Genomic DNA, 17,271 nt, shown 5'->3' on the forward strand with positions numbered 1-17,271 from the left:
TCAAGAGAGAATATAGCATGTGACGTGGATGACGTATGTTGGCCGGACCCAGCCCGGAAGAGAGATGGAGCTAGATACACACAACCATCTCCACACGCAAACACACACATCATGTTCGGTTTTACACTACAGGCTACAACACTACATATCTTTTGATGTATTTCTTTCTTTTCAAACTGTGTACACTAATACTACATTTACAATCACAAAGAGCAAAAAAATAAAGTTTGGTTTCAATTTTGCTTTTGTTTTTCTTTATATATTCAACAGCTCTCTCCCAATTACATTCAATCATGTAGATGTGAGCTTTTAAAAGAGCTTTAGGTTTTGAATAACAGTGTGTATATGACATAATCAAAAATATAACATTATGGTAAAGGTGTTAACAACGTAAGACAAATGTTTGCTTTTGAAATATGTTTGTGATATTTTGACTGTGGTGTTTCATTTTGAAAGAGATGTGAGGCATTTTGCATCTTGTGTGTGCAATTCTTGAATTTGTGTGTTAAGTTTTGAAAAAAGAGGAAAACGTTGGAAAATGTGTGTAAGCAGTTGAAAAAAACTGTAATTGATCCTCAGTTTAGCCCACATAGACTTCTGTTGTGCTCACTGTGTGAAGAGTTTTGCAAAAGAAAGCGTCCTAAAAACTGAGAGAATGTGTGAAAAACTGTAATTCCCCAACATCAGCTCTCACTATCTCTGATCACAGGCAAGTGATTCGTCCAGGAATCATAAAAACAGAATGATAAAAATAAATCAACAAATAAAAGTGAAAGGGTCACAGCATTCATCAGATCTTGCTCTTCAAACCTACACTCGCTGTGTGCGCGCATCAGTGTTGCCTGGTAACAACAACACTCTGTTTTCTGATTGGCTGGCGGTGGCATTTAAATCTGCACAACTGTAACAGTCACTGCTCCGCGTGAGAAGCCCCGGGTCTGAGCGGGAACACTGGGACCCCTGAGGGCCAGCTGCTGTCAGACTGCCCCCTGCTGGACACCGCCATCCTCGGCGGACTCGGTGGAACACACATATTCTGTATAATCTGTAATCGTGGTCACAGAGCAACAGAAGAATAAACGGGTGATGAAGGGCACGATAGAGAAAGAGAAGCGAATCGAGAACCCCGAGCAGAGAACGTTCTGTTCCGTAGTTTCCGTCCCGTTCTCCGGTGGAGCGTTCCGTCACCGTCACCGTTAGATAACCGCCAGAGATGTTCAGAGCACATTTATCACTCGTTTAACGATGCCGAGCAATGTAACGATGCTTAGTAACCCCGGAACACCGAGCATCCGATCTCAGCTGAACTCAATGTGCCACAGCCGAATCACTTTCTCTTTCACATTCGCCACCAGAGCTCTTCTGATCCGAATTAAACATCACATTCTTCATGAAACCCCCACAACTCTACAGTTCTCAGACCAGCAAACACAACACAAGCTAGAGTCATGTCTGACCCATGGAATTAAACACAGTTTGTAGAGATGTGCTGGTGTGAATCAGCTGGATCACACAGAATCATCATCATCAGAAACACCTTGACCTCTAAACGGTCTCGAGACGGACCGAAAGACCTTACCTGAGGATCAGTCCACCGTGGAGTCTTATTAACGGAAGAAGAGCGGTTTCTCCGAGCTCCTGGAGGACGCCGAGGCTTCGGGACGAGCACAGATACACTGAAGCTTTAAAGCCTCCGTTTCACTTTCGCTTCTGGGAGAAATGTGCGCGAGGCGTTCAGCAGAACCGTGTGACCTTTAGCCCACAGCCTCTGTCTCCTGCTGTCAGCTTTACATCTGCGGGTTATTATTGCTAGCACACATGCATCTCAGAGACGTCCATCTGTAAGACGAATTTGTTAGTGTTTGCTCATCTGCAATACTTCTACAAGATGTGTCCTATCAGATATCAGATAGACGTTTAGAAGATGTCTGTATGATTCAGAATGCATGTGAAACTCACATCTTAAAGACATCTGTCAGATGTTTGCACACAGCAGATTCTTTCCAGACGAAGAAATCTTTGACAGACCTCTTGCAGACGTGTGTTAACAGTGCTTTACTTCTACATTAAATCAGTTTATTTATTTTTGTCAGAGTGCATTAGCACTAAGTGCAAACTGCGACAGATACAGCAAAAGTGAAGACAGAAGTGATTCTTTGGGAATGAAAGCGTTGCATGTTCACACTGAAAAACAGCTCTGGTGGATCCAGTGTGAATGCTGCTGAAACACAGGACTCCACTCAATCTTTTATAGTTCTCTTTCTAGATGTAGTCTTTGTTTCAGTTGATTGTAGTTGTGTGTCGGATTCAACCAGCACAGTTTGGTCTTTCAGACTAAGTTTGGTGTTCTGACTGAGAAACCGCTTCAGATAACATTGTGGTAACATTTTGGCTTCCTAAGCGTTGGAAAAAAAGTTAAATGATTTTTTTTTTTGCATTCTACCAAAATAGTGACATGTTTAACTATTAGGAATGGATTCAAAAACTAATAATTATGGGAAGATTGATCTGACACTGGCCATGAAAATATTCCACCCTGTTAGGGACATATAGATAGTAATCACAACATGTTAATAATGTTAATATTAAACAATAATGAGCTTTTCTTGGATAGTATATGTCTGTTATGTCCTATTATAATTTTCTTATTGAAAACAATAACAAAACAATCAGTGATGAATAGAATATGTTTTAATTGTTAGGAACAGGTATTTTTTTGTGCCAATTTTTACCAATAGGGTTGTAAATAATAATTAAAAATGCTGCTGTTAGTGCTCCTCACAAAATAAGACAAAAGTACGCCAAACATATAACGCTGTGGTGAAATTATTATTTAAATGAGTTGTCTAACAGGGTGGAAGGAGCATAACAGGGTGGACTCCAGTGTTAACAGCTTCATTAACGGTGGACAAGCTTTCTGTCTCTGTCCTGCATGGTTTCTCATCTGTAATGTGTGGAAATACACCTGTATAATATTGCTTCAACAAATAATTAATAAAAAATAGCTACGTGATTCCTTATCGCAATCAATCATGGTGGTCAAAACTATTATCTGTTCAGATGGCTTGAGAAATAATTACAAATTAGGGTAACACTTTAGAATAAGGTTCCATTAGTTAATGTTAGTTAACTACTTTCGTTAACATGAACTAAGCAAGAACAATCCTTCTACAGCATTTATAAGTCTTAGTTCATGTTAATTTCAACATTTACTAATGCATTATTTAAATCAAAAGTTGTGCTTGTTAACATTAGTTAATGCACTGTGAATTACCATGAACTAACAATGAATAACTGTATTTTCATTAACTAACATTAACGAAGATGAATAAATACAGTAATAAATGTATTATTCATTGTTTGTTCATGTTAATTAATACATTAACTAACATTAACTAATGGAACCTTATTCTAAAGTGTTACCCAAATTAGAGAGGGCAGACGTGATAAATTATTTTTTATTCATAGTTTATAAAGATGTTATATGTTTTTTGTTTTTTATTATGATGATAATTATGATGGGAAAAAATGGATGCTGCATTAATTGTATTAAATATTGTAATATATCCTCGCTCAGCCTAGTGGGTGTTCTTCTTTATTTTATTTGTTTTTGTATTTTTTTGACTTCCAAGATCAAGTTCTGTACCAGTGAGCTTAAGAGGTTCTTGCACAGTATCTTATTATATATATATATAACTGAAAGTTGTGAGGAGAGGCTCAAAACTCAGCTAACCATATCTTTCTGGAACCAAGAGAGTCCAGTAACAGATAATAATGATTTAACTTCACATAAAGTACTCTAGAAACCTCATTTATATTTGAACAGTTATTTACTCATTGTGGAAGTTTCCGTTCTAAAGCTTAAAATGTGAAAACATTGCAACTGGTTGACTAAGGATGCTATTTTACAGTTATTTACCCTAGAAAATACAGCAAGGGTTAACAGTGTAAATACTATTTATTAACATTCAGCTAGCTAACCTTCTACAGATTAGCACAACTTTTATAACTATGTCAGATTTGTTTTTACATTTTTTTAAGGGACAAACATTCTCCATAATATATCCTAACAGGGTGGAGCTTTAAGGGTGGGACAAGAAGGATAACATTTCAAAAACTAATAAAGAAAGTTAGGAGTGAGAGTTGAAGCTTTCCTCAGTTTGTACAGATGAATTCCTGTGGGAAAAATAAATTATGTCACTTCTATAAAATGGTCTCAATGAAATCGCAGTCGGTTTTGAAAGGCGAGAGAGTACATACTAACAGGGTGGACAATGACTTCAGGGACACGGTTATTGAAGAAAATTGCAAAAAAAAAAAAAAAAAATTAATAAAAATTTATATGTATGATTAGAGGCAGTTTAGTCTAGTCTATAACATAATTAAAACTAATTTTGAGTTTTTATCATTTCATGTGGAAGTTGCACTGAGGACATAAAATTTAATGCATATATCAATGAAAAGGTGTAATTTGATTTAAAGTATAATTTATAATTTCTATTATCCTTGTTTAAGTGAAAAGAACACCTAAATGTACAGTTTAAGCCATATCTTATAAATATGTGACTCATTTGGGAGAAATTATGATTAAATTAATCATTGGGACATAAAAGTCACTGTAATAGAAATGACCCAACTGATAAGACTGAATCTATATTTAAAGTCATCACAGAGCAATTTAATTACTCTCAGTGAAGCTGTTTACACTGTGAAATTAATCTCTTACATCTCTGGATGAGAGAAGCACTGATGCTGGTGTTCCAGCGATGACTCATCTGAACACTTCTGATTGGCCGTTGCCTTCAGAAACTCAACAGAATCATGTGTGATTGGTTATTAATGCGCAACGCTGTAAAAACACATATAAAGAAATATAATGCGATATGAGCAGAGCTAATGCCCCAGACAACATTTTCATTTCATTTTCACTTTATCTACAAGAAATGTGTGAGAAGAATTACCCCGGTCACAATATTAGATATCTCATCCGTAAAGATCATAACAAATTGATTTGTTTATACATATTATTTCTAGTTTTCATGTTTCATGTTAGTCCACTTCTCAAAATCTGTTTTTATTGGACATGAGGAGAAGTGAGAAGTAAAATCTCTCAGGTCTTTATCCACACTGGTCTCTCCATCAGTCCCTCAACAATGTCTTTTTGTTTTTGTCATCTCCGTCTGATAACTGATGTGACCGTCTCTGAAGATGAAGAGTGATGCACACACTCAGCGCTATCTCTGTTATACTGACACCTCTCTCACACTGCTGACCTGTCACTGCTCTGATCACTGCTTGAGGACATCGTTAATTATGCAAATTATTCAGTGATGTCTTCACAGATGTGTGCCATGATCACAGACATCTGTAAAGAAATCAAACCCACAGACAGCAGAGCACCTTTACACATAACCTCATCATCATCATCACTTGTCTTCCAACAATGCATTAACTGGATTATATCCCACTGAAACATCCAATAAAGACAACATCTTTACTGCTGTTGTGTGCTCGTTTCTGTCTTTGATAAAACACTCATTCCAGGTTCTGTCATCAGAGACTTCACTCTCACTCGTCTTCTGGATTGCTCTTGTGATAAGATTTGATGAATGAGATCGGATCAATCTGGTCAGCTGTTAATGCACCTGATGATGAGGTTAAAGGAGGTTAAATATCAGACACGGGTCAAGGAGCAGGAGAAACTCTCACCACATCCAGAACGGAAGTAAGTCATCCTCTGATCATTACTCTGAATATGTGAATTAATTTATATATAGAAAACACATTGTTAATGAAAATGAATTACAAATGCATATCTTGTAATTTAGTCTATGTGTTTAAACCGATCACTGCTAAAGTGCCGAAGCAGTGGCCGTCGATGCTATAGATATATACACAAGACTTCAGAGATCAGAGAAAGATCTTCCAGAATCTACATCATCTTTGTTTCTTCTGTTTTTACTCTTTTGGCTGATTGATTAAATAAGACGTCATCTAAGGTGAAGAGGATGTGATGTAGATCTATTCTTAAACTATAAAGATATGATCAGAGGGTTTCAGTGCACTGATGAAGTGGGTTTTATCAGGTTTTCACTAGCGGTTTCTTTAATAAAAGCTGTCTGAGCAGAGCTGATAGATGAATTATGAGCTTTCTAGTGTTGTTGCTCTTCAGACACACAGATGATGATGTTGAGATGAGCTTTCACCTGTAGGTATGGAGATGGTATTGAAACGCTTGATAACGGTTAGAACCGAGCGTTCTCCAAACCCTGCACAAGTCTGCTGTGGAGTTTACTCTCATTAGAGCTAATCTGATTTAAGCGTTTGTAAAGCTTCGGCTCGTTTTAGTGGAAAAATGTGGCTTGGATTAGTTTCCATGTACAGTGTGTTTGCAGAGACAGACTCTCAGCCGTGCTTCATGTGTCCAGGAGGAGAGCAGCGTCCATCAGGAGTCTGACCCACAGCAGCCGGCGCTGAGATCGGAGAGGATCTGGACATCTGACGCTCAGCTCACTCTTCTGTATCCTCCAGACCGAGCACAATGGCAAATTATGATGAGGACACCGCCTTTCTGGGCCAAAAGGGACCCTTTTTTATCATCCTTTTCTTTCTCTTGAATGCCATCTATATTTCCACGGGGCTTCACGGCCTCTACATAGTTTTTGTTGGGGCTTCGCCGTCACATCACTGTCGGATAGCAGATGGAAATCTGAGTGAGGAATGGATGAAAGCCAGTATTCCCAATGAGATGGTCAATGGAAAAGTGCAGCCAAGTCAGTGTTGGAGATACAGCCTGGAGACGGTGAGAGATCTGTCTGCGCAGGGATACTCTCCGCTGGAGGTCAACCTCACAGACATTACACTGGAGACGTGTGTGGACGGATGGAGCTACAGCACAGAGATATACCACTCCACCATTGTCTCTGAGGTGACCACAGCTCGCTTCAGTAGTGTCTATCAGTCTCGCTTGTTCCACAGCAGTCATGAATGAGCCATTTCTAAAATTGAAATTGAAAATCAAATTTGTTTTCACCATGAACAGGTTTGTGCTGATAAGGAATGAGTTAATAAAACCAAATGGGTTCAAATAAACTGCCATGATTTAATTCTGCGTGCATGAAAACTCAACAATAAGAGTGTGTGTTTGGTGCAGTGGGGTCTGGTGTGTGACCGCGAGTGGAGAGTCCCGCTCACAACATCTACTCTCTACATGGGCTACTTACTGGGCTCCCTGGTCTCCGGACAGCTGTCTGACAGGTACTGCTTCTGTCCTCACATCACGATCAACACTACTCATGCAGAGTAACTGAGAGCAGCTGCTTGCTGTACAGATTAACTAATGATGCTGAAGTGATCTGTTGAACTCTGTGTTAGAGACTCATCCACAGTCTGACGTCTCATGTCTGGTGTCTGGTGTCTCAGGTTCGGCAGGAAGAAGGTCCTCTTCGTGTCTCTGGGGGCAGAAGCTCTAGTGATCCTCGCTCAGTCCTTCTCCGACTCGTGGCTGATCTTCTGCATTCTGTATTTTTTTGTTGGGGCTTTCCAAATATCTCTGTACATCACAGCGTTTGTGCTGGGTAAGTGTATTATGAAACGAGATGTCATTGAAGAAAAGTGATTTCTATGCTTGTTTTTTTTTTCTTAGGGTTAAGAACATTTTAATAATTTAAAGGAAGTTTTTCCATACTAAAGAAGCTTTTGTGCATCGTAAAGATTTCATGTGTGTTCGAGGTTCTTCTGGAAGCATCAAAGCCAATGGACCTTTGTGTTAAAGAGTGTGTGAGTGTGTGTGTGTGTGTGTGTGGGCATGTTTTTGTATCATATCAGGACACAACTCTGTATAATGACATGGGTATGACACAGGTATTACAAGGAGAGGGTGACTTATGAGGACATAACCCATGTCCCCATTTTTCAAAACACTTATAAATCATACAGAATGAGTTTTTTTGAGAAAGTAAAAATGCACAAAGTTTCCTGTGAGGGTTAGGGTTAGGTGTAGGGTTGGTGAAGGGAGATAGAATATACAGTTTCTACAGAATAAAAACCATTACACCTATGGGATGAACACACTTTACACAGAAACGAACATGTGTGTGTGTGTCTGTATGAGTGTGTGTGTGTGCGTGTATGTGTGTGTGTGTATGAGTGTGTGTGTGTGCGTGTATGTGTGTGTGTGTATGTGTGTGTGTGTATGAGTGTGTGTGTGTGTGTGTGTGTGTCTGTATGAGTGTGTGTGTGCGCGTGTATGTGTGTGTGTGTATGAGTGTGTGTGTATGAGTGTGTGTGTATGAGTGTGTGTGTGTGTGTGTGCTATGTCAGATCTCCACCCATGCGGTGTGTGTGTCATTGGTGGGTCTGTTCCTGCAGGGAGTGAGGTGCTGAGTGAGTCGATGCGAGTGCTCTTCACCACGCTGGGAGCGTTCCTTCATTACTGTGTGGGTTACATGCTGCTGCCGTGGATGGCCTTCGCTGTCCGAGACTGGAGGTCACTCCTGAGGGCTCTGTCCGGCCTGACCGTGGTCTACATCCCTCTGTGGTGGTGAGTCTCAGAAGGGTTTGATCTGCTGGGTCAGCTCTGTTCATTCTTCAGTCTGTGCTCCTTCTGTCCCTCATCAGGATGATCCCGGAGTCTCCGCGCTGGCTTCTGTCTCAGGGACGTGTGCTGGAGTCTGAGGCCATCGTCAGAGAAGCAGCGCAGAAGAACAACGTCTCAGCTCCAGACGTCATCTTCAGAGAGCCCCAGGTCCCACTCAAACAACTTTACTTACACTACATTATAAGAGAGCAACAACCCATCGTTTTGAAAGCGTTAAGAGAACTTCCATCAGAGACTGATCATGTGATGTGAATGTTTTGTCCTCTCATGTCCTTCTGAATCTGTTTGTGTGCTCATTGCTAGGTCAAACAGATCAACACGTTCAGCGTGCTCGACGTTCTACGGACCAGAGATATCCGCGAGACCACGCTGTTGTGTTTACTGCTGTGGTGAGGGTTCATACAGCCGGACACACACCAGACTGTGTTTCATGTGCGGTGTGTTTACGGTGTTGATCTGCTCCGTTCATAGGATGGCCATCAACATTGGCTACTTCGGCCTGTCCTTGAACACCACTAACCTCAGCGGCGATCCCTTCCTCAACTGCTTCCTGTCGGCGGTCACTGAGGTGCCAGCTTACATCGTGTCCACGCTTCTCCTGAAGAGCTGTCCCCGGAGACCCGTCCTGTCCGCTTTCCTCGTCCTCGGAGGAGGATTCCTGCTTCTGCTGCAGCTGATTCCTGACAGTAAGAGCTCAGCCTGACCCTGACCCTAACCCTAACCCTAACCTGACCCTGACCCTGACCCTAACCCTGACCCTGACCCTGACCCTAACCCTAACCCTGACCCTAACCCTAACCTGACCCTGACCCTGACCCTTCAGCCTTACGTTTAGATCCAGAGAGTGAAACATCTCACAGACAGGGTCATGTCGCTGGACAGTGTTGTACTGAACATGCAGAGGATTTGTGATGTAAGATCAGCACAATAGCAGCAGTGAGAGAGAGAGAGAGAGCCGGGGAGTACACAAGAGTTTATCATAAAACCCTAAGAGTTCAGAAAAGCACAGCAAGCGGTTTATCCACCCGGTCTCTGAATACCAGCGAGTTTATGACGGGTCCAGGATTACGCTCTCCTCGAGGGAAACTGGACTTGGACCATTTCAAGGAAAAGAGGTTAAGCCTATTACAGATTTATTAAGAGAGCTGGACTGGGTGTTTTCAGCAGGTTTGGCAGATTTACAGCTGTGTCTGGTCTCGTGTGGATCTCTGAAAGCTGGTTCTGTATGTCTGCATGAGTAGATATGTCTTCTCCAGCACAGAGACCTGTCTGAAGCTGATTCTGTCTCCCAGGTCTGAATACTCTGGCTCTGGCGTTAGAGATGGCCGGTAAGTTTGGCTTCACCATGTCCTTCACCGTGGTCTACATCTACACGGCAGAGCTGTATCCCACCGTCCTGAGGAACCTGGGCATGGGCTTGTGCTCCTCGGCCGCTCGCATCGGCTCCATCACCGCTCCTTACATCATATTCCTGGGTAAATCTGCCAGCATCTAACTCTCTGCCTCACAGTGGACCGGAGACAAGACCTCCTGTTCTTCTCTGTTCATTAAGGTACTTACAGCAGATATCTGCCCTACATCCTGATGGGGAGTCTGACCATGGCTTCCTCGATCACAAACATGTTTCTGCCCGAGACCTTTGAGAAAGAGCTGCCCGAGACTCTGGAGCAGATGCAGAGATGCAAACGGTGGGTCACTAGCATTAGTGCTGTTGTTTTAACAAATCATTCATACAGAAAGATCTTGATGTGTGGACTTCTCAATAAATATCACCTTCAGTTTTATTAGAAGAGATAAACACAGCTTGGAGGAAGGAAAGGGACCCGCTCTCAGCAGGAAGTAGAAGACTCCCTCATCACGGCGCTCAAAGACTGCACACTTTATACACAACTATTATTAAAATGTGAATAAAACATGTATATAGGTCATTTTATACACTTTTAGTTTTTTTTAAGTATTATATTAACAGTGCATAAGAGAAATTCAAACATTCAATTCAATACAGAAAGTGAGCTCAACATGGTTTGCTTTCATTGCAAACATTTATTACAATTTCTGATGAAACCTGTGTGTGTGTGTGTGTGTGTGTGTGTGTGTGGGACAGCTGGAGGATGATGATGATGATGATGATGCATGGAAGGACATTTATGAGCCATTACACTGAGACTCATAGAAGACCCTTGGCATCTCATCCCCTTTACCATGTTTTACACTATGTTATTTGTGTTTATTATAAAAAAAAACACTAATAAAAATCAATAATAATCATGTAACAAGGCATGCATGTTTTTCATCTCAAATCAAGAGCTATTTAAGGACAGCGTAAAGAAAACCCATACATGGCATTTATAGAAATTACATTTAGTCCACGTCTTCGATTCACCGCTGTCCTTTCTTCACTCTCCCGTGTTCAGGGCAGGCTTTAACCGTGTCACCATCATGTTACTAGTTCAATATGATAATAATCTGTCTTCAATCCCGAATCATATGGACAGAAGAACCGCTCCTGCTCTCATCGGTTACAGGAGCTCAGGGAATGAGTTCTGAACCAGGAAGAACAATGGTTTAATTTCTTTATCAGAACAGAAAACAGATATGCAATTCAACACGGCCACTTCAGCAGACCTCATCTCGAAGCCCGAGGACCGTGGCCTTGTGACAGGAAGTGAACACTGGAGAGACGTCGAAGCACTTCCTGTCAGAAGAGTGTGATCTGAAGTGGTGTTTCAGTACACACAGAGAATCATTGACAGAGACAAACATCAAATTAGAGAGTGACTAGAGCGTCTGCGTGGTGTGGAGAGGAGGTGCAGGTGTGTGGTGTTGAACAGTCTGTGAGAGCAGAGGTGCTCCTCTAATCGATGTACTGAGAGAGCCAGCGGAAGCCCTCGCCGTAGCCCTGTCTCTTCAGCACGCTGCACATGAACACCTCCAGAGGACGAGTGTTCAGCTCCTTCAGAGGAACGCTGCCCTGGACACACACACACACACACAGAGCATTTCAGAAACACAGCTGCACGCTCAGCAGAACACTACTAACACCATTCATGACACAGAAACCAGCCGTCATCGGCGCTAGCTGGCTAGTCGCTAGGTGTGTCCTGTCCTTCAGAGCCGGGTGTAGAAGAGCTCAGATCTGACTGAAGCGCTGGGGTCTATCTGACCTCTACACTTTACACATTACAGGCTTCTGGACACCAGGGGACCTCAGACAACTAAACCAGTTCACATTCACACTGACAGATCTGGAGTCAATCCACATCTGATCCAGTGTGTGGCACTCTTTCAGTCTCTGTGGCACTTGTGTTGTGTTTGTATGAAGCCTGAATACAAATAAAACACTCAACATTCACTTATCGGTGCTGTGTTTTCCTAAACTATGATCTGGTTTAATAACAGGTGTCAGGCTTGGCAAATTCATTTTTCTAAAGTTGGCATTCTTGGCAGTTTTTACAAGGATTTTTTAAGTAGTGTTCATATCGATATTGGAATGATATCAAAGATCTGGTCCAGTGCTGCTGACCCCTGCTGACCCCTGAGCGTCCTCTCAAACATACCTTCCCTGTGGTCTGACCGTACAGACCGAACATCTCTCGCAGCTTCTCCTCACTCACGGCTTCAGGTTTGTCGATCTTGTTTCCCAGGATCAGGATGGGCACGTTCCCGATGGTTTCATCTGTCATTAGTGCCTGTTACACACACACACACACACACACACACAGAGTTACACAGGAGATACGTGATGGATCAAGACACTTCAAATGTTTGTGAGTCAGAGTTAAGCTCAAGTGTACATGGGTCAGACACACACACTGGTCATCAGCTGGACATTAAATTTAAATAAAAAAAAAATTACAATCTTAATTTAAATTCTAACCCAACATAAAGATAAAGATTTGCTTTCATTGGTTAAATTGCATATTGTCTGAAGCTCAACATTGGGCAGGATGTAGATGATAGCTGGCAGAGTAATCCAGCGGTGTCCAGTCCTGCGGTCAGTCTGAAGCTCCAGGAACAGGTCTGGACACCGCTGGAGTCTGGACTAACTGATCATCAGAAGCTCATGCAGCAGCTGGAGACAGTAGGAAGCTCACGTCTAGCTCTGTTTTGGACTCGATCAGCCTGCTGTGGTCAGCACAGTCCACCAGGAACACGATGCCGTTGATGGCTGGGAGGTAGTTCTTCCAGACGCGTCGAGCTGTGACAGACACAACACTGAGGTCACACCGCATCAGATGCAGACGGAGGACAGCTGAAGATCCTCTACTCACCCTGAGCGTGGCCGCCCAGATCGAACGTGGTGAAGGTCATGCCAGCGATCGTCAGCTCCTCCGAGGCTGAGAGGAACACACACCAGTCAATACTTGTGTCCACACTCAGACCAACACAGAACCAGCTTTACTGGAACTTCTGAACTCACTTCTGAAATAACTGTGTCATATGCTGCTCTCTAGACTTTATTCTTTCTGAGTAATGAGTTCATGATCACCGGATGTGTTTTTATCAGTAAACCTGACACTGTCTACAAGCTGTGCTCATCTGTCTGTGTTTGAGTGTGTGTGTGTGTGTGTGTGTGTGATTACAGGAGACAGTTTTCTGTATGTTATCACACCTTCAGATGCTCATTCAGGTGTATTTCCTGCTGAAGCTGCTGTTAAAGCGATCGCTCGGTCCACATTACACAGCTTTTCATATTTGAACATTGTAATAAAATGAACAGAATTTGAAACTTGAGATTTGTTTCATATCAAAAGGAACAAATCTCTAAGCTGACTGCAGTTTATTGGATGAGAGGCGCTACAATGTTCCGCTCATTATCTAGACTCCCATCTGTGTGTGTGTGAGTATGTGTGTGTGTTTGTGAGAGTGAGTGAGTGTGTGTGTGAGTGTGTATGTGAGAGTGAGTGTGTGTATGTGAGAGTGAGTGAGTGTGTGTGTGTGTGTGTGTGAGAGTGAGTGTGTGTGTGTGTGTGTGTGTGAGAGTGAGTGTGTGTGTGTGTGTATGTGAGAGTGAGTGAGTGTGTGTGTGTGTGTGTGTGAGAGTGAGTGTGTGTGTGTGTGTGTGTGTATGTGAGAGTGAGTGTGTGTGTGTGTGTATGTGAGAGTGAGTGTGTGTGAGTGTGTGTGTGTTTGTGAGTGTGTGTGTGTGTGAGAGTGAGTGTGTGTGTGTGTGTTTGTGAGTGTGTGTGTGTGTGAGAGTGACTGTGTGTGTGTGTACTTGTATGTCGGCTGACAGGAGCTCAGGAGTGTGTGTGTGTTTGTGAGTGTGTGTGAGAGTGAGTGTGTGTGTGTCTGTGTGTGTGTGTGAGTGTGTGTGTGAGTGTGAGTGTACTTGTTTTTCTATTCTGGTGGGGACTTAAACCTGAATACACACAGACTCATGGGGACTCGTGTCACGGTGGGGACCTAAATTGAGGGGTAAACAAGCTAATAAATTACACAGAATGAAGTTTCTTGAAAATCTAAAAATGCAGAAAGTTTCCTGTGAGGGTTAGGGTTGGTGTAGGGCGATAGAAAAATACGGTCTGTACAGTATAAAAACCATTACACCTATGGAGAGTCCCCACAAGGATAGCTGACCAGACATGTGTGTGTGTGTGTGTGTGTGTGTGTGTGTGTGTGAGAGAGAGAGTGAGTGTGTGTGTGTGCGCGCGTTCACTCACTAGGGTGTAAGGTGGGCACGTGCTGACCCAGTCTGTCGTCTTTGAGCATATGCAGCAGTGTGGTTTTACCAGCATTGTCCAGACCGAGGAAGACTAATTTGCCAGACTTCTTGTACAGCCCTGGAACAGAAAGAGTTAATCAGCTGACAGGTACTTGTGATTAAACACCATCAGCGATCACACACACACACACACGGGTGCACTCTCTCCTCACAATATTAGAGACCAGACTGCAGTCTATCTAAAGCTCAGAGTGTCGCTGAAGGCCGACGCCCACAGAGCCAGCGAGAGATGTGATTGGCCAGGCTCCAGGTGAGTGAGTGTTTCTGATAGGAGGCTGTACAGTGTGTCGACAGTGTCTCAGAGCTCAGTATCAGTCTGGGCTGGACGAACAGGAAAAACAAGGCCAGCCAGAGTCTGAGACTGAGCCTCCGTCGGCCCATGATGCACTGCATGAGTCAGGACAGACGCTCTGATCTTAAACACATCTGTAATACGAGGGTTATTCTAAAGAAAGCCTAACTCTAGTGAACACCCTGTTTTCACTCAGGAACGGCTGGTTCTTCTGCTGGATAATGCTTTACCAAAGACACATGTAACCCTGATCACATTCACTGTCCATGAGACACGGCGTACGGTTCTGATGCTGAAACACCTCACATTACTGAAGAAACTGTGTTTGAGCAGAAGAGGAACTCACCCAGGAACTGCAGAACACTACTGAAACCACTGTAAATCCAGTCAAATATGAAGGACATATCCAGGCCGGGAATATCTGAAGAGAAAGAGAAGTATTAAGAGATTTAACGGATCAAACTTCAGCTTCTGAGTATGTGCTGAATAGGATTAATCAAATCAGTAAAGTGCTGAAACATTAGTTCAGACACACATGATTCCTCCACAGTCAGAGCTGAACGCTAGGAGCGTGATCCATGAACACGGTCAGAGACGAAGAGTAATGCACGTCGAATCCTGAACGAATCCTGATTTAAAGACACCAAGTCCTTACAACATGTGATCATGCTAATGTCACATTACACGCCAAGTCTTCATTTCTGTGACGTCACGGCTGGAACAACAACATCTATGATACTATGATAATGTTAAAGGTTTCATATTAGATGATAAACTTGGTTTGTTCAGGAGTGATGTGATATTTGAGCGATTCGGTCACGTTTTGGAAATCAAAACACTTTTTGCATTGCATGCTACATTAAATTACAATCTTGCTTTCATCTAAGATCTTTAAAAAGCCTTCACTTGTGGATGGGAGACTGAAGAGCAGTCTGATTTCAGAGCTCACGTGCAGGTCTTCAGTCGCAGTGTTCACGTGTGTTTAATGCACTGCTGAACTCGATCGAGAAGCGTTCACATGCCACGTCTCACCACGCAGCAGCTCTGTGATAAACCTTATCAGGACTGGAGCGCTTGAGATCAGAGCAGGGTCAAAGTTCATTCAGAACAAGCCACTGGCGAGTCACCAGGTACAGTGTTCACGCTGCGAGCGCGTCTGATCATCATCATCATCATCATCATCGAGGTGTGAATGAGAGGAGCTGGAGTAAAGAGCAGCAGAGCTAAAGGTGAAGGACACACTCCGGCGACACGTCAGAACGATCTCACACACACACACTCTCTCTCTCTCTCCCTCACACACACACACACACTCCACTGACTGACCCATGAATCTAACGTTCATCTAAGAACACAAAGGCAGCTTGACTAAGTTGTCAGCAATAATACTGATGTGAGTGTAATATCATAACAGGAGAATCTATCTATTCATTCACATTCAAACATACACAACTACTTAAACACACTTTTCTTATGAAGATGGGTTATGTCTGAATTACAATCCTTTATTGAGCACGAATTCAAAAAAGAAGCCTTGTTAGATGGTCAGAAAGAAAGTACTGTGCCGTTTCCTTCAGAAATACCCTAATATTGCTATGAGTGTCTGATAAACCTCTGTCTGTCAATCAAAGTCATGTGACTAACCAACACAAGGTTGATCGAGCAGATGACGTCACAGAGCGTCAGTCACTGCTGAACAGAACTAATGGACCTGACAGGTTTCCCCATCACACAGAGTCTCAGAGGAGCCATTAAACTAATCTACAGGAGGATGCTTTAATCCTTTATATGATGAACAGAGCTAGTGTTCCCCTGGCATTCACACATCGATCAGCACACACACACACACACACACACACACACACACACACACACACAGATGGAGTATGACTTAAATGACCTCTAAGGTTTCATTAAAATAGTTATATTGTTTTAATGAATTTGGAACGACACGAGAGTGATCAAATGATGACAATGTTCATAAATATGAATCCTTTATGAATACATTTTGTGTGATGTTAGCTACACTACGAATGATTAATCAATTAGTTGTGACGTGTTTATTACACGGTTACACCATACGAGCAGTTCAGTAAACCATGAACACAATATGACAGCAGGAGCACAGGAGCACAAGAACACACACACACACACACACACACACACACACACACACACACACACACACACACACACACACACACACACACACACACACACACACACACACAGCTGGATGATTCGTGTTGATTAATCGCGCTTCAGCTTCCCCTGTGTCCGGCCGCGAGCTGCCGTTAGCTTTAGCACGAGCTAAGCAAACACACTCACAGAAACATACCTCGAGCGGGTGTACAGATGAGTGCAGCTCTTTCCAACGCAGTTGGGTGAGAGAATATAAGAGTAAAGTCTAGAGAACACACTCAGCTCACTGCGCTCAGCCACGAACACACAGCAATGGCGCACTTCCGCTGTGTGTCACAGTCTAACCTGTCCGGCGCAGAAACCACCTGTGCGTGAACGCGCGCGCCCGCCCACACACACACACACACACACACACACACACACACGGAGGTCGCGACTAACTGTACTCACAATTTTTTTTATTATTATTTATATATGTTTAATAAGTAATATTCGTGTAATATAACAATTTAG

General features: G+C 42.7%; 2 protein-coding genes and 1 long non-coding RNA gene across 3 annotated transcripts in view; 2 read left to right on the forward strand and 1 right to left on the reverse strand.

Annotated features, from left to right (window-relative positions):
* The window catches only part of LOC113063789 (uncharacterized), a 16,401-nt gene extending 5,564 nt beyond the window's left edge, over positions 1-10,837 (forward strand). Inside the window, exon 3 of the long non-coding RNA XR_003278742.1 lies at positions 10,710-10,837. This is a non-coding gene — a long non-coding RNA (uncharacterized LOC113063789). The remainder of the gene's footprint in view (positions 1-10,709) is intronic.
* Positions 6,413-10,516, forward strand: slc22a5 (solute carrier family 22 member 5). The gene is made up of 10 exons (XM_026234106.1): positions 6,413-6,928; positions 7,154-7,257; positions 7,423-7,577; positions 8,371-8,542; positions 8,620-8,746; positions 8,903-8,988; positions 9,071-9,285; positions 9,892-10,074; positions 10,152-10,287; positions 10,379-10,516. The coding sequence occupies exons 1-10, from the start codon at positions 6,542-6,544 to the stop codon at positions 10,440-10,442; spliced, it is 1,629 nt and encodes a 542-aa protein (XP_026089891.1). The 5' UTR covers positions 6,413-6,541; the 3' UTR covers positions 10,443-10,516.
* On the reverse strand, positions 10,837-17,107 carry LOC113063788 (GTP-binding protein SAR1b). Its single transcript, XM_026234109.1, has 7 exons — positions 16,955-17,107; positions 14,963-15,037; positions 14,263-14,382; positions 12,871-12,936; positions 12,694-12,797; positions 12,157-12,288; positions 10,837-11,570 (listed from the first exon to the last, which is right to left on the reverse strand). Exons 2-7 carry the CDS (start codon positions 15,018-15,020, stop codon positions 11,454-11,456), a joined length of 597 nt encoding a protein of 198 aa, XP_026089894.1. The 5' UTR covers positions 15,021-15,037; positions 16,955-17,107; the 3' UTR covers positions 10,837-11,453.
* Positions 17,108-17,271: the final 164 nt, after the last annotated feature.

Source organism: Carassius auratus, chromosome 46, assembly GCF_003368295.1.
Source record: "Carassius auratus strain Wakin chromosome 46, ASM336829v1, whole genome shotgun sequence".
NCBI lineage: Eukaryota > Metazoa > Chordata > Actinopteri > Cypriniformes > Cyprinidae > Carassius > Carassius auratus.

Coding starts and splice junctions, on each gene's coding strand:
- slc22a5 (XM_026234106.1), top strand. CDS start 6,542: ATGGCAAATTATGATGAGGACACCGCCTTTCTGGGCCAAAAGGGACCC. Junction 8,747..8,902: donor TCATCTTCAGAGAGCCCCAG/GTCCCACTCAAA, acceptor GCTCATTGCTAG/GTCAAACAGATCAACACGTT. Junction 10,288..10,378: donor CAGATGCAGAGATGCAAACG/GTGGGTCACTAG, acceptor TATCACCTTCAG/TTTTATTAGAAGAGATAAAC.
- LOC113063788 (XM_026234109.1), bottom strand. CDS start 15,020: ATGTCCTTCATATTTGACTGGATTTACAGTGGTTTCAGTAGTGTTCTG. Junction 12,289..12,693: donor AGTCCAAAACAGAGCTAGAC/GTGAGCTTCCTA, acceptor TGTGTGTAACAG/GCACTAATGACAGATGAAAC. Junction 11,571..12,156: donor ACGGTCAGACCACAGGGAAG/GTATGTTTGAGA, acceptor GTGTGTGTCCAG/GGCAGCGTTCCTCTGAAGGA.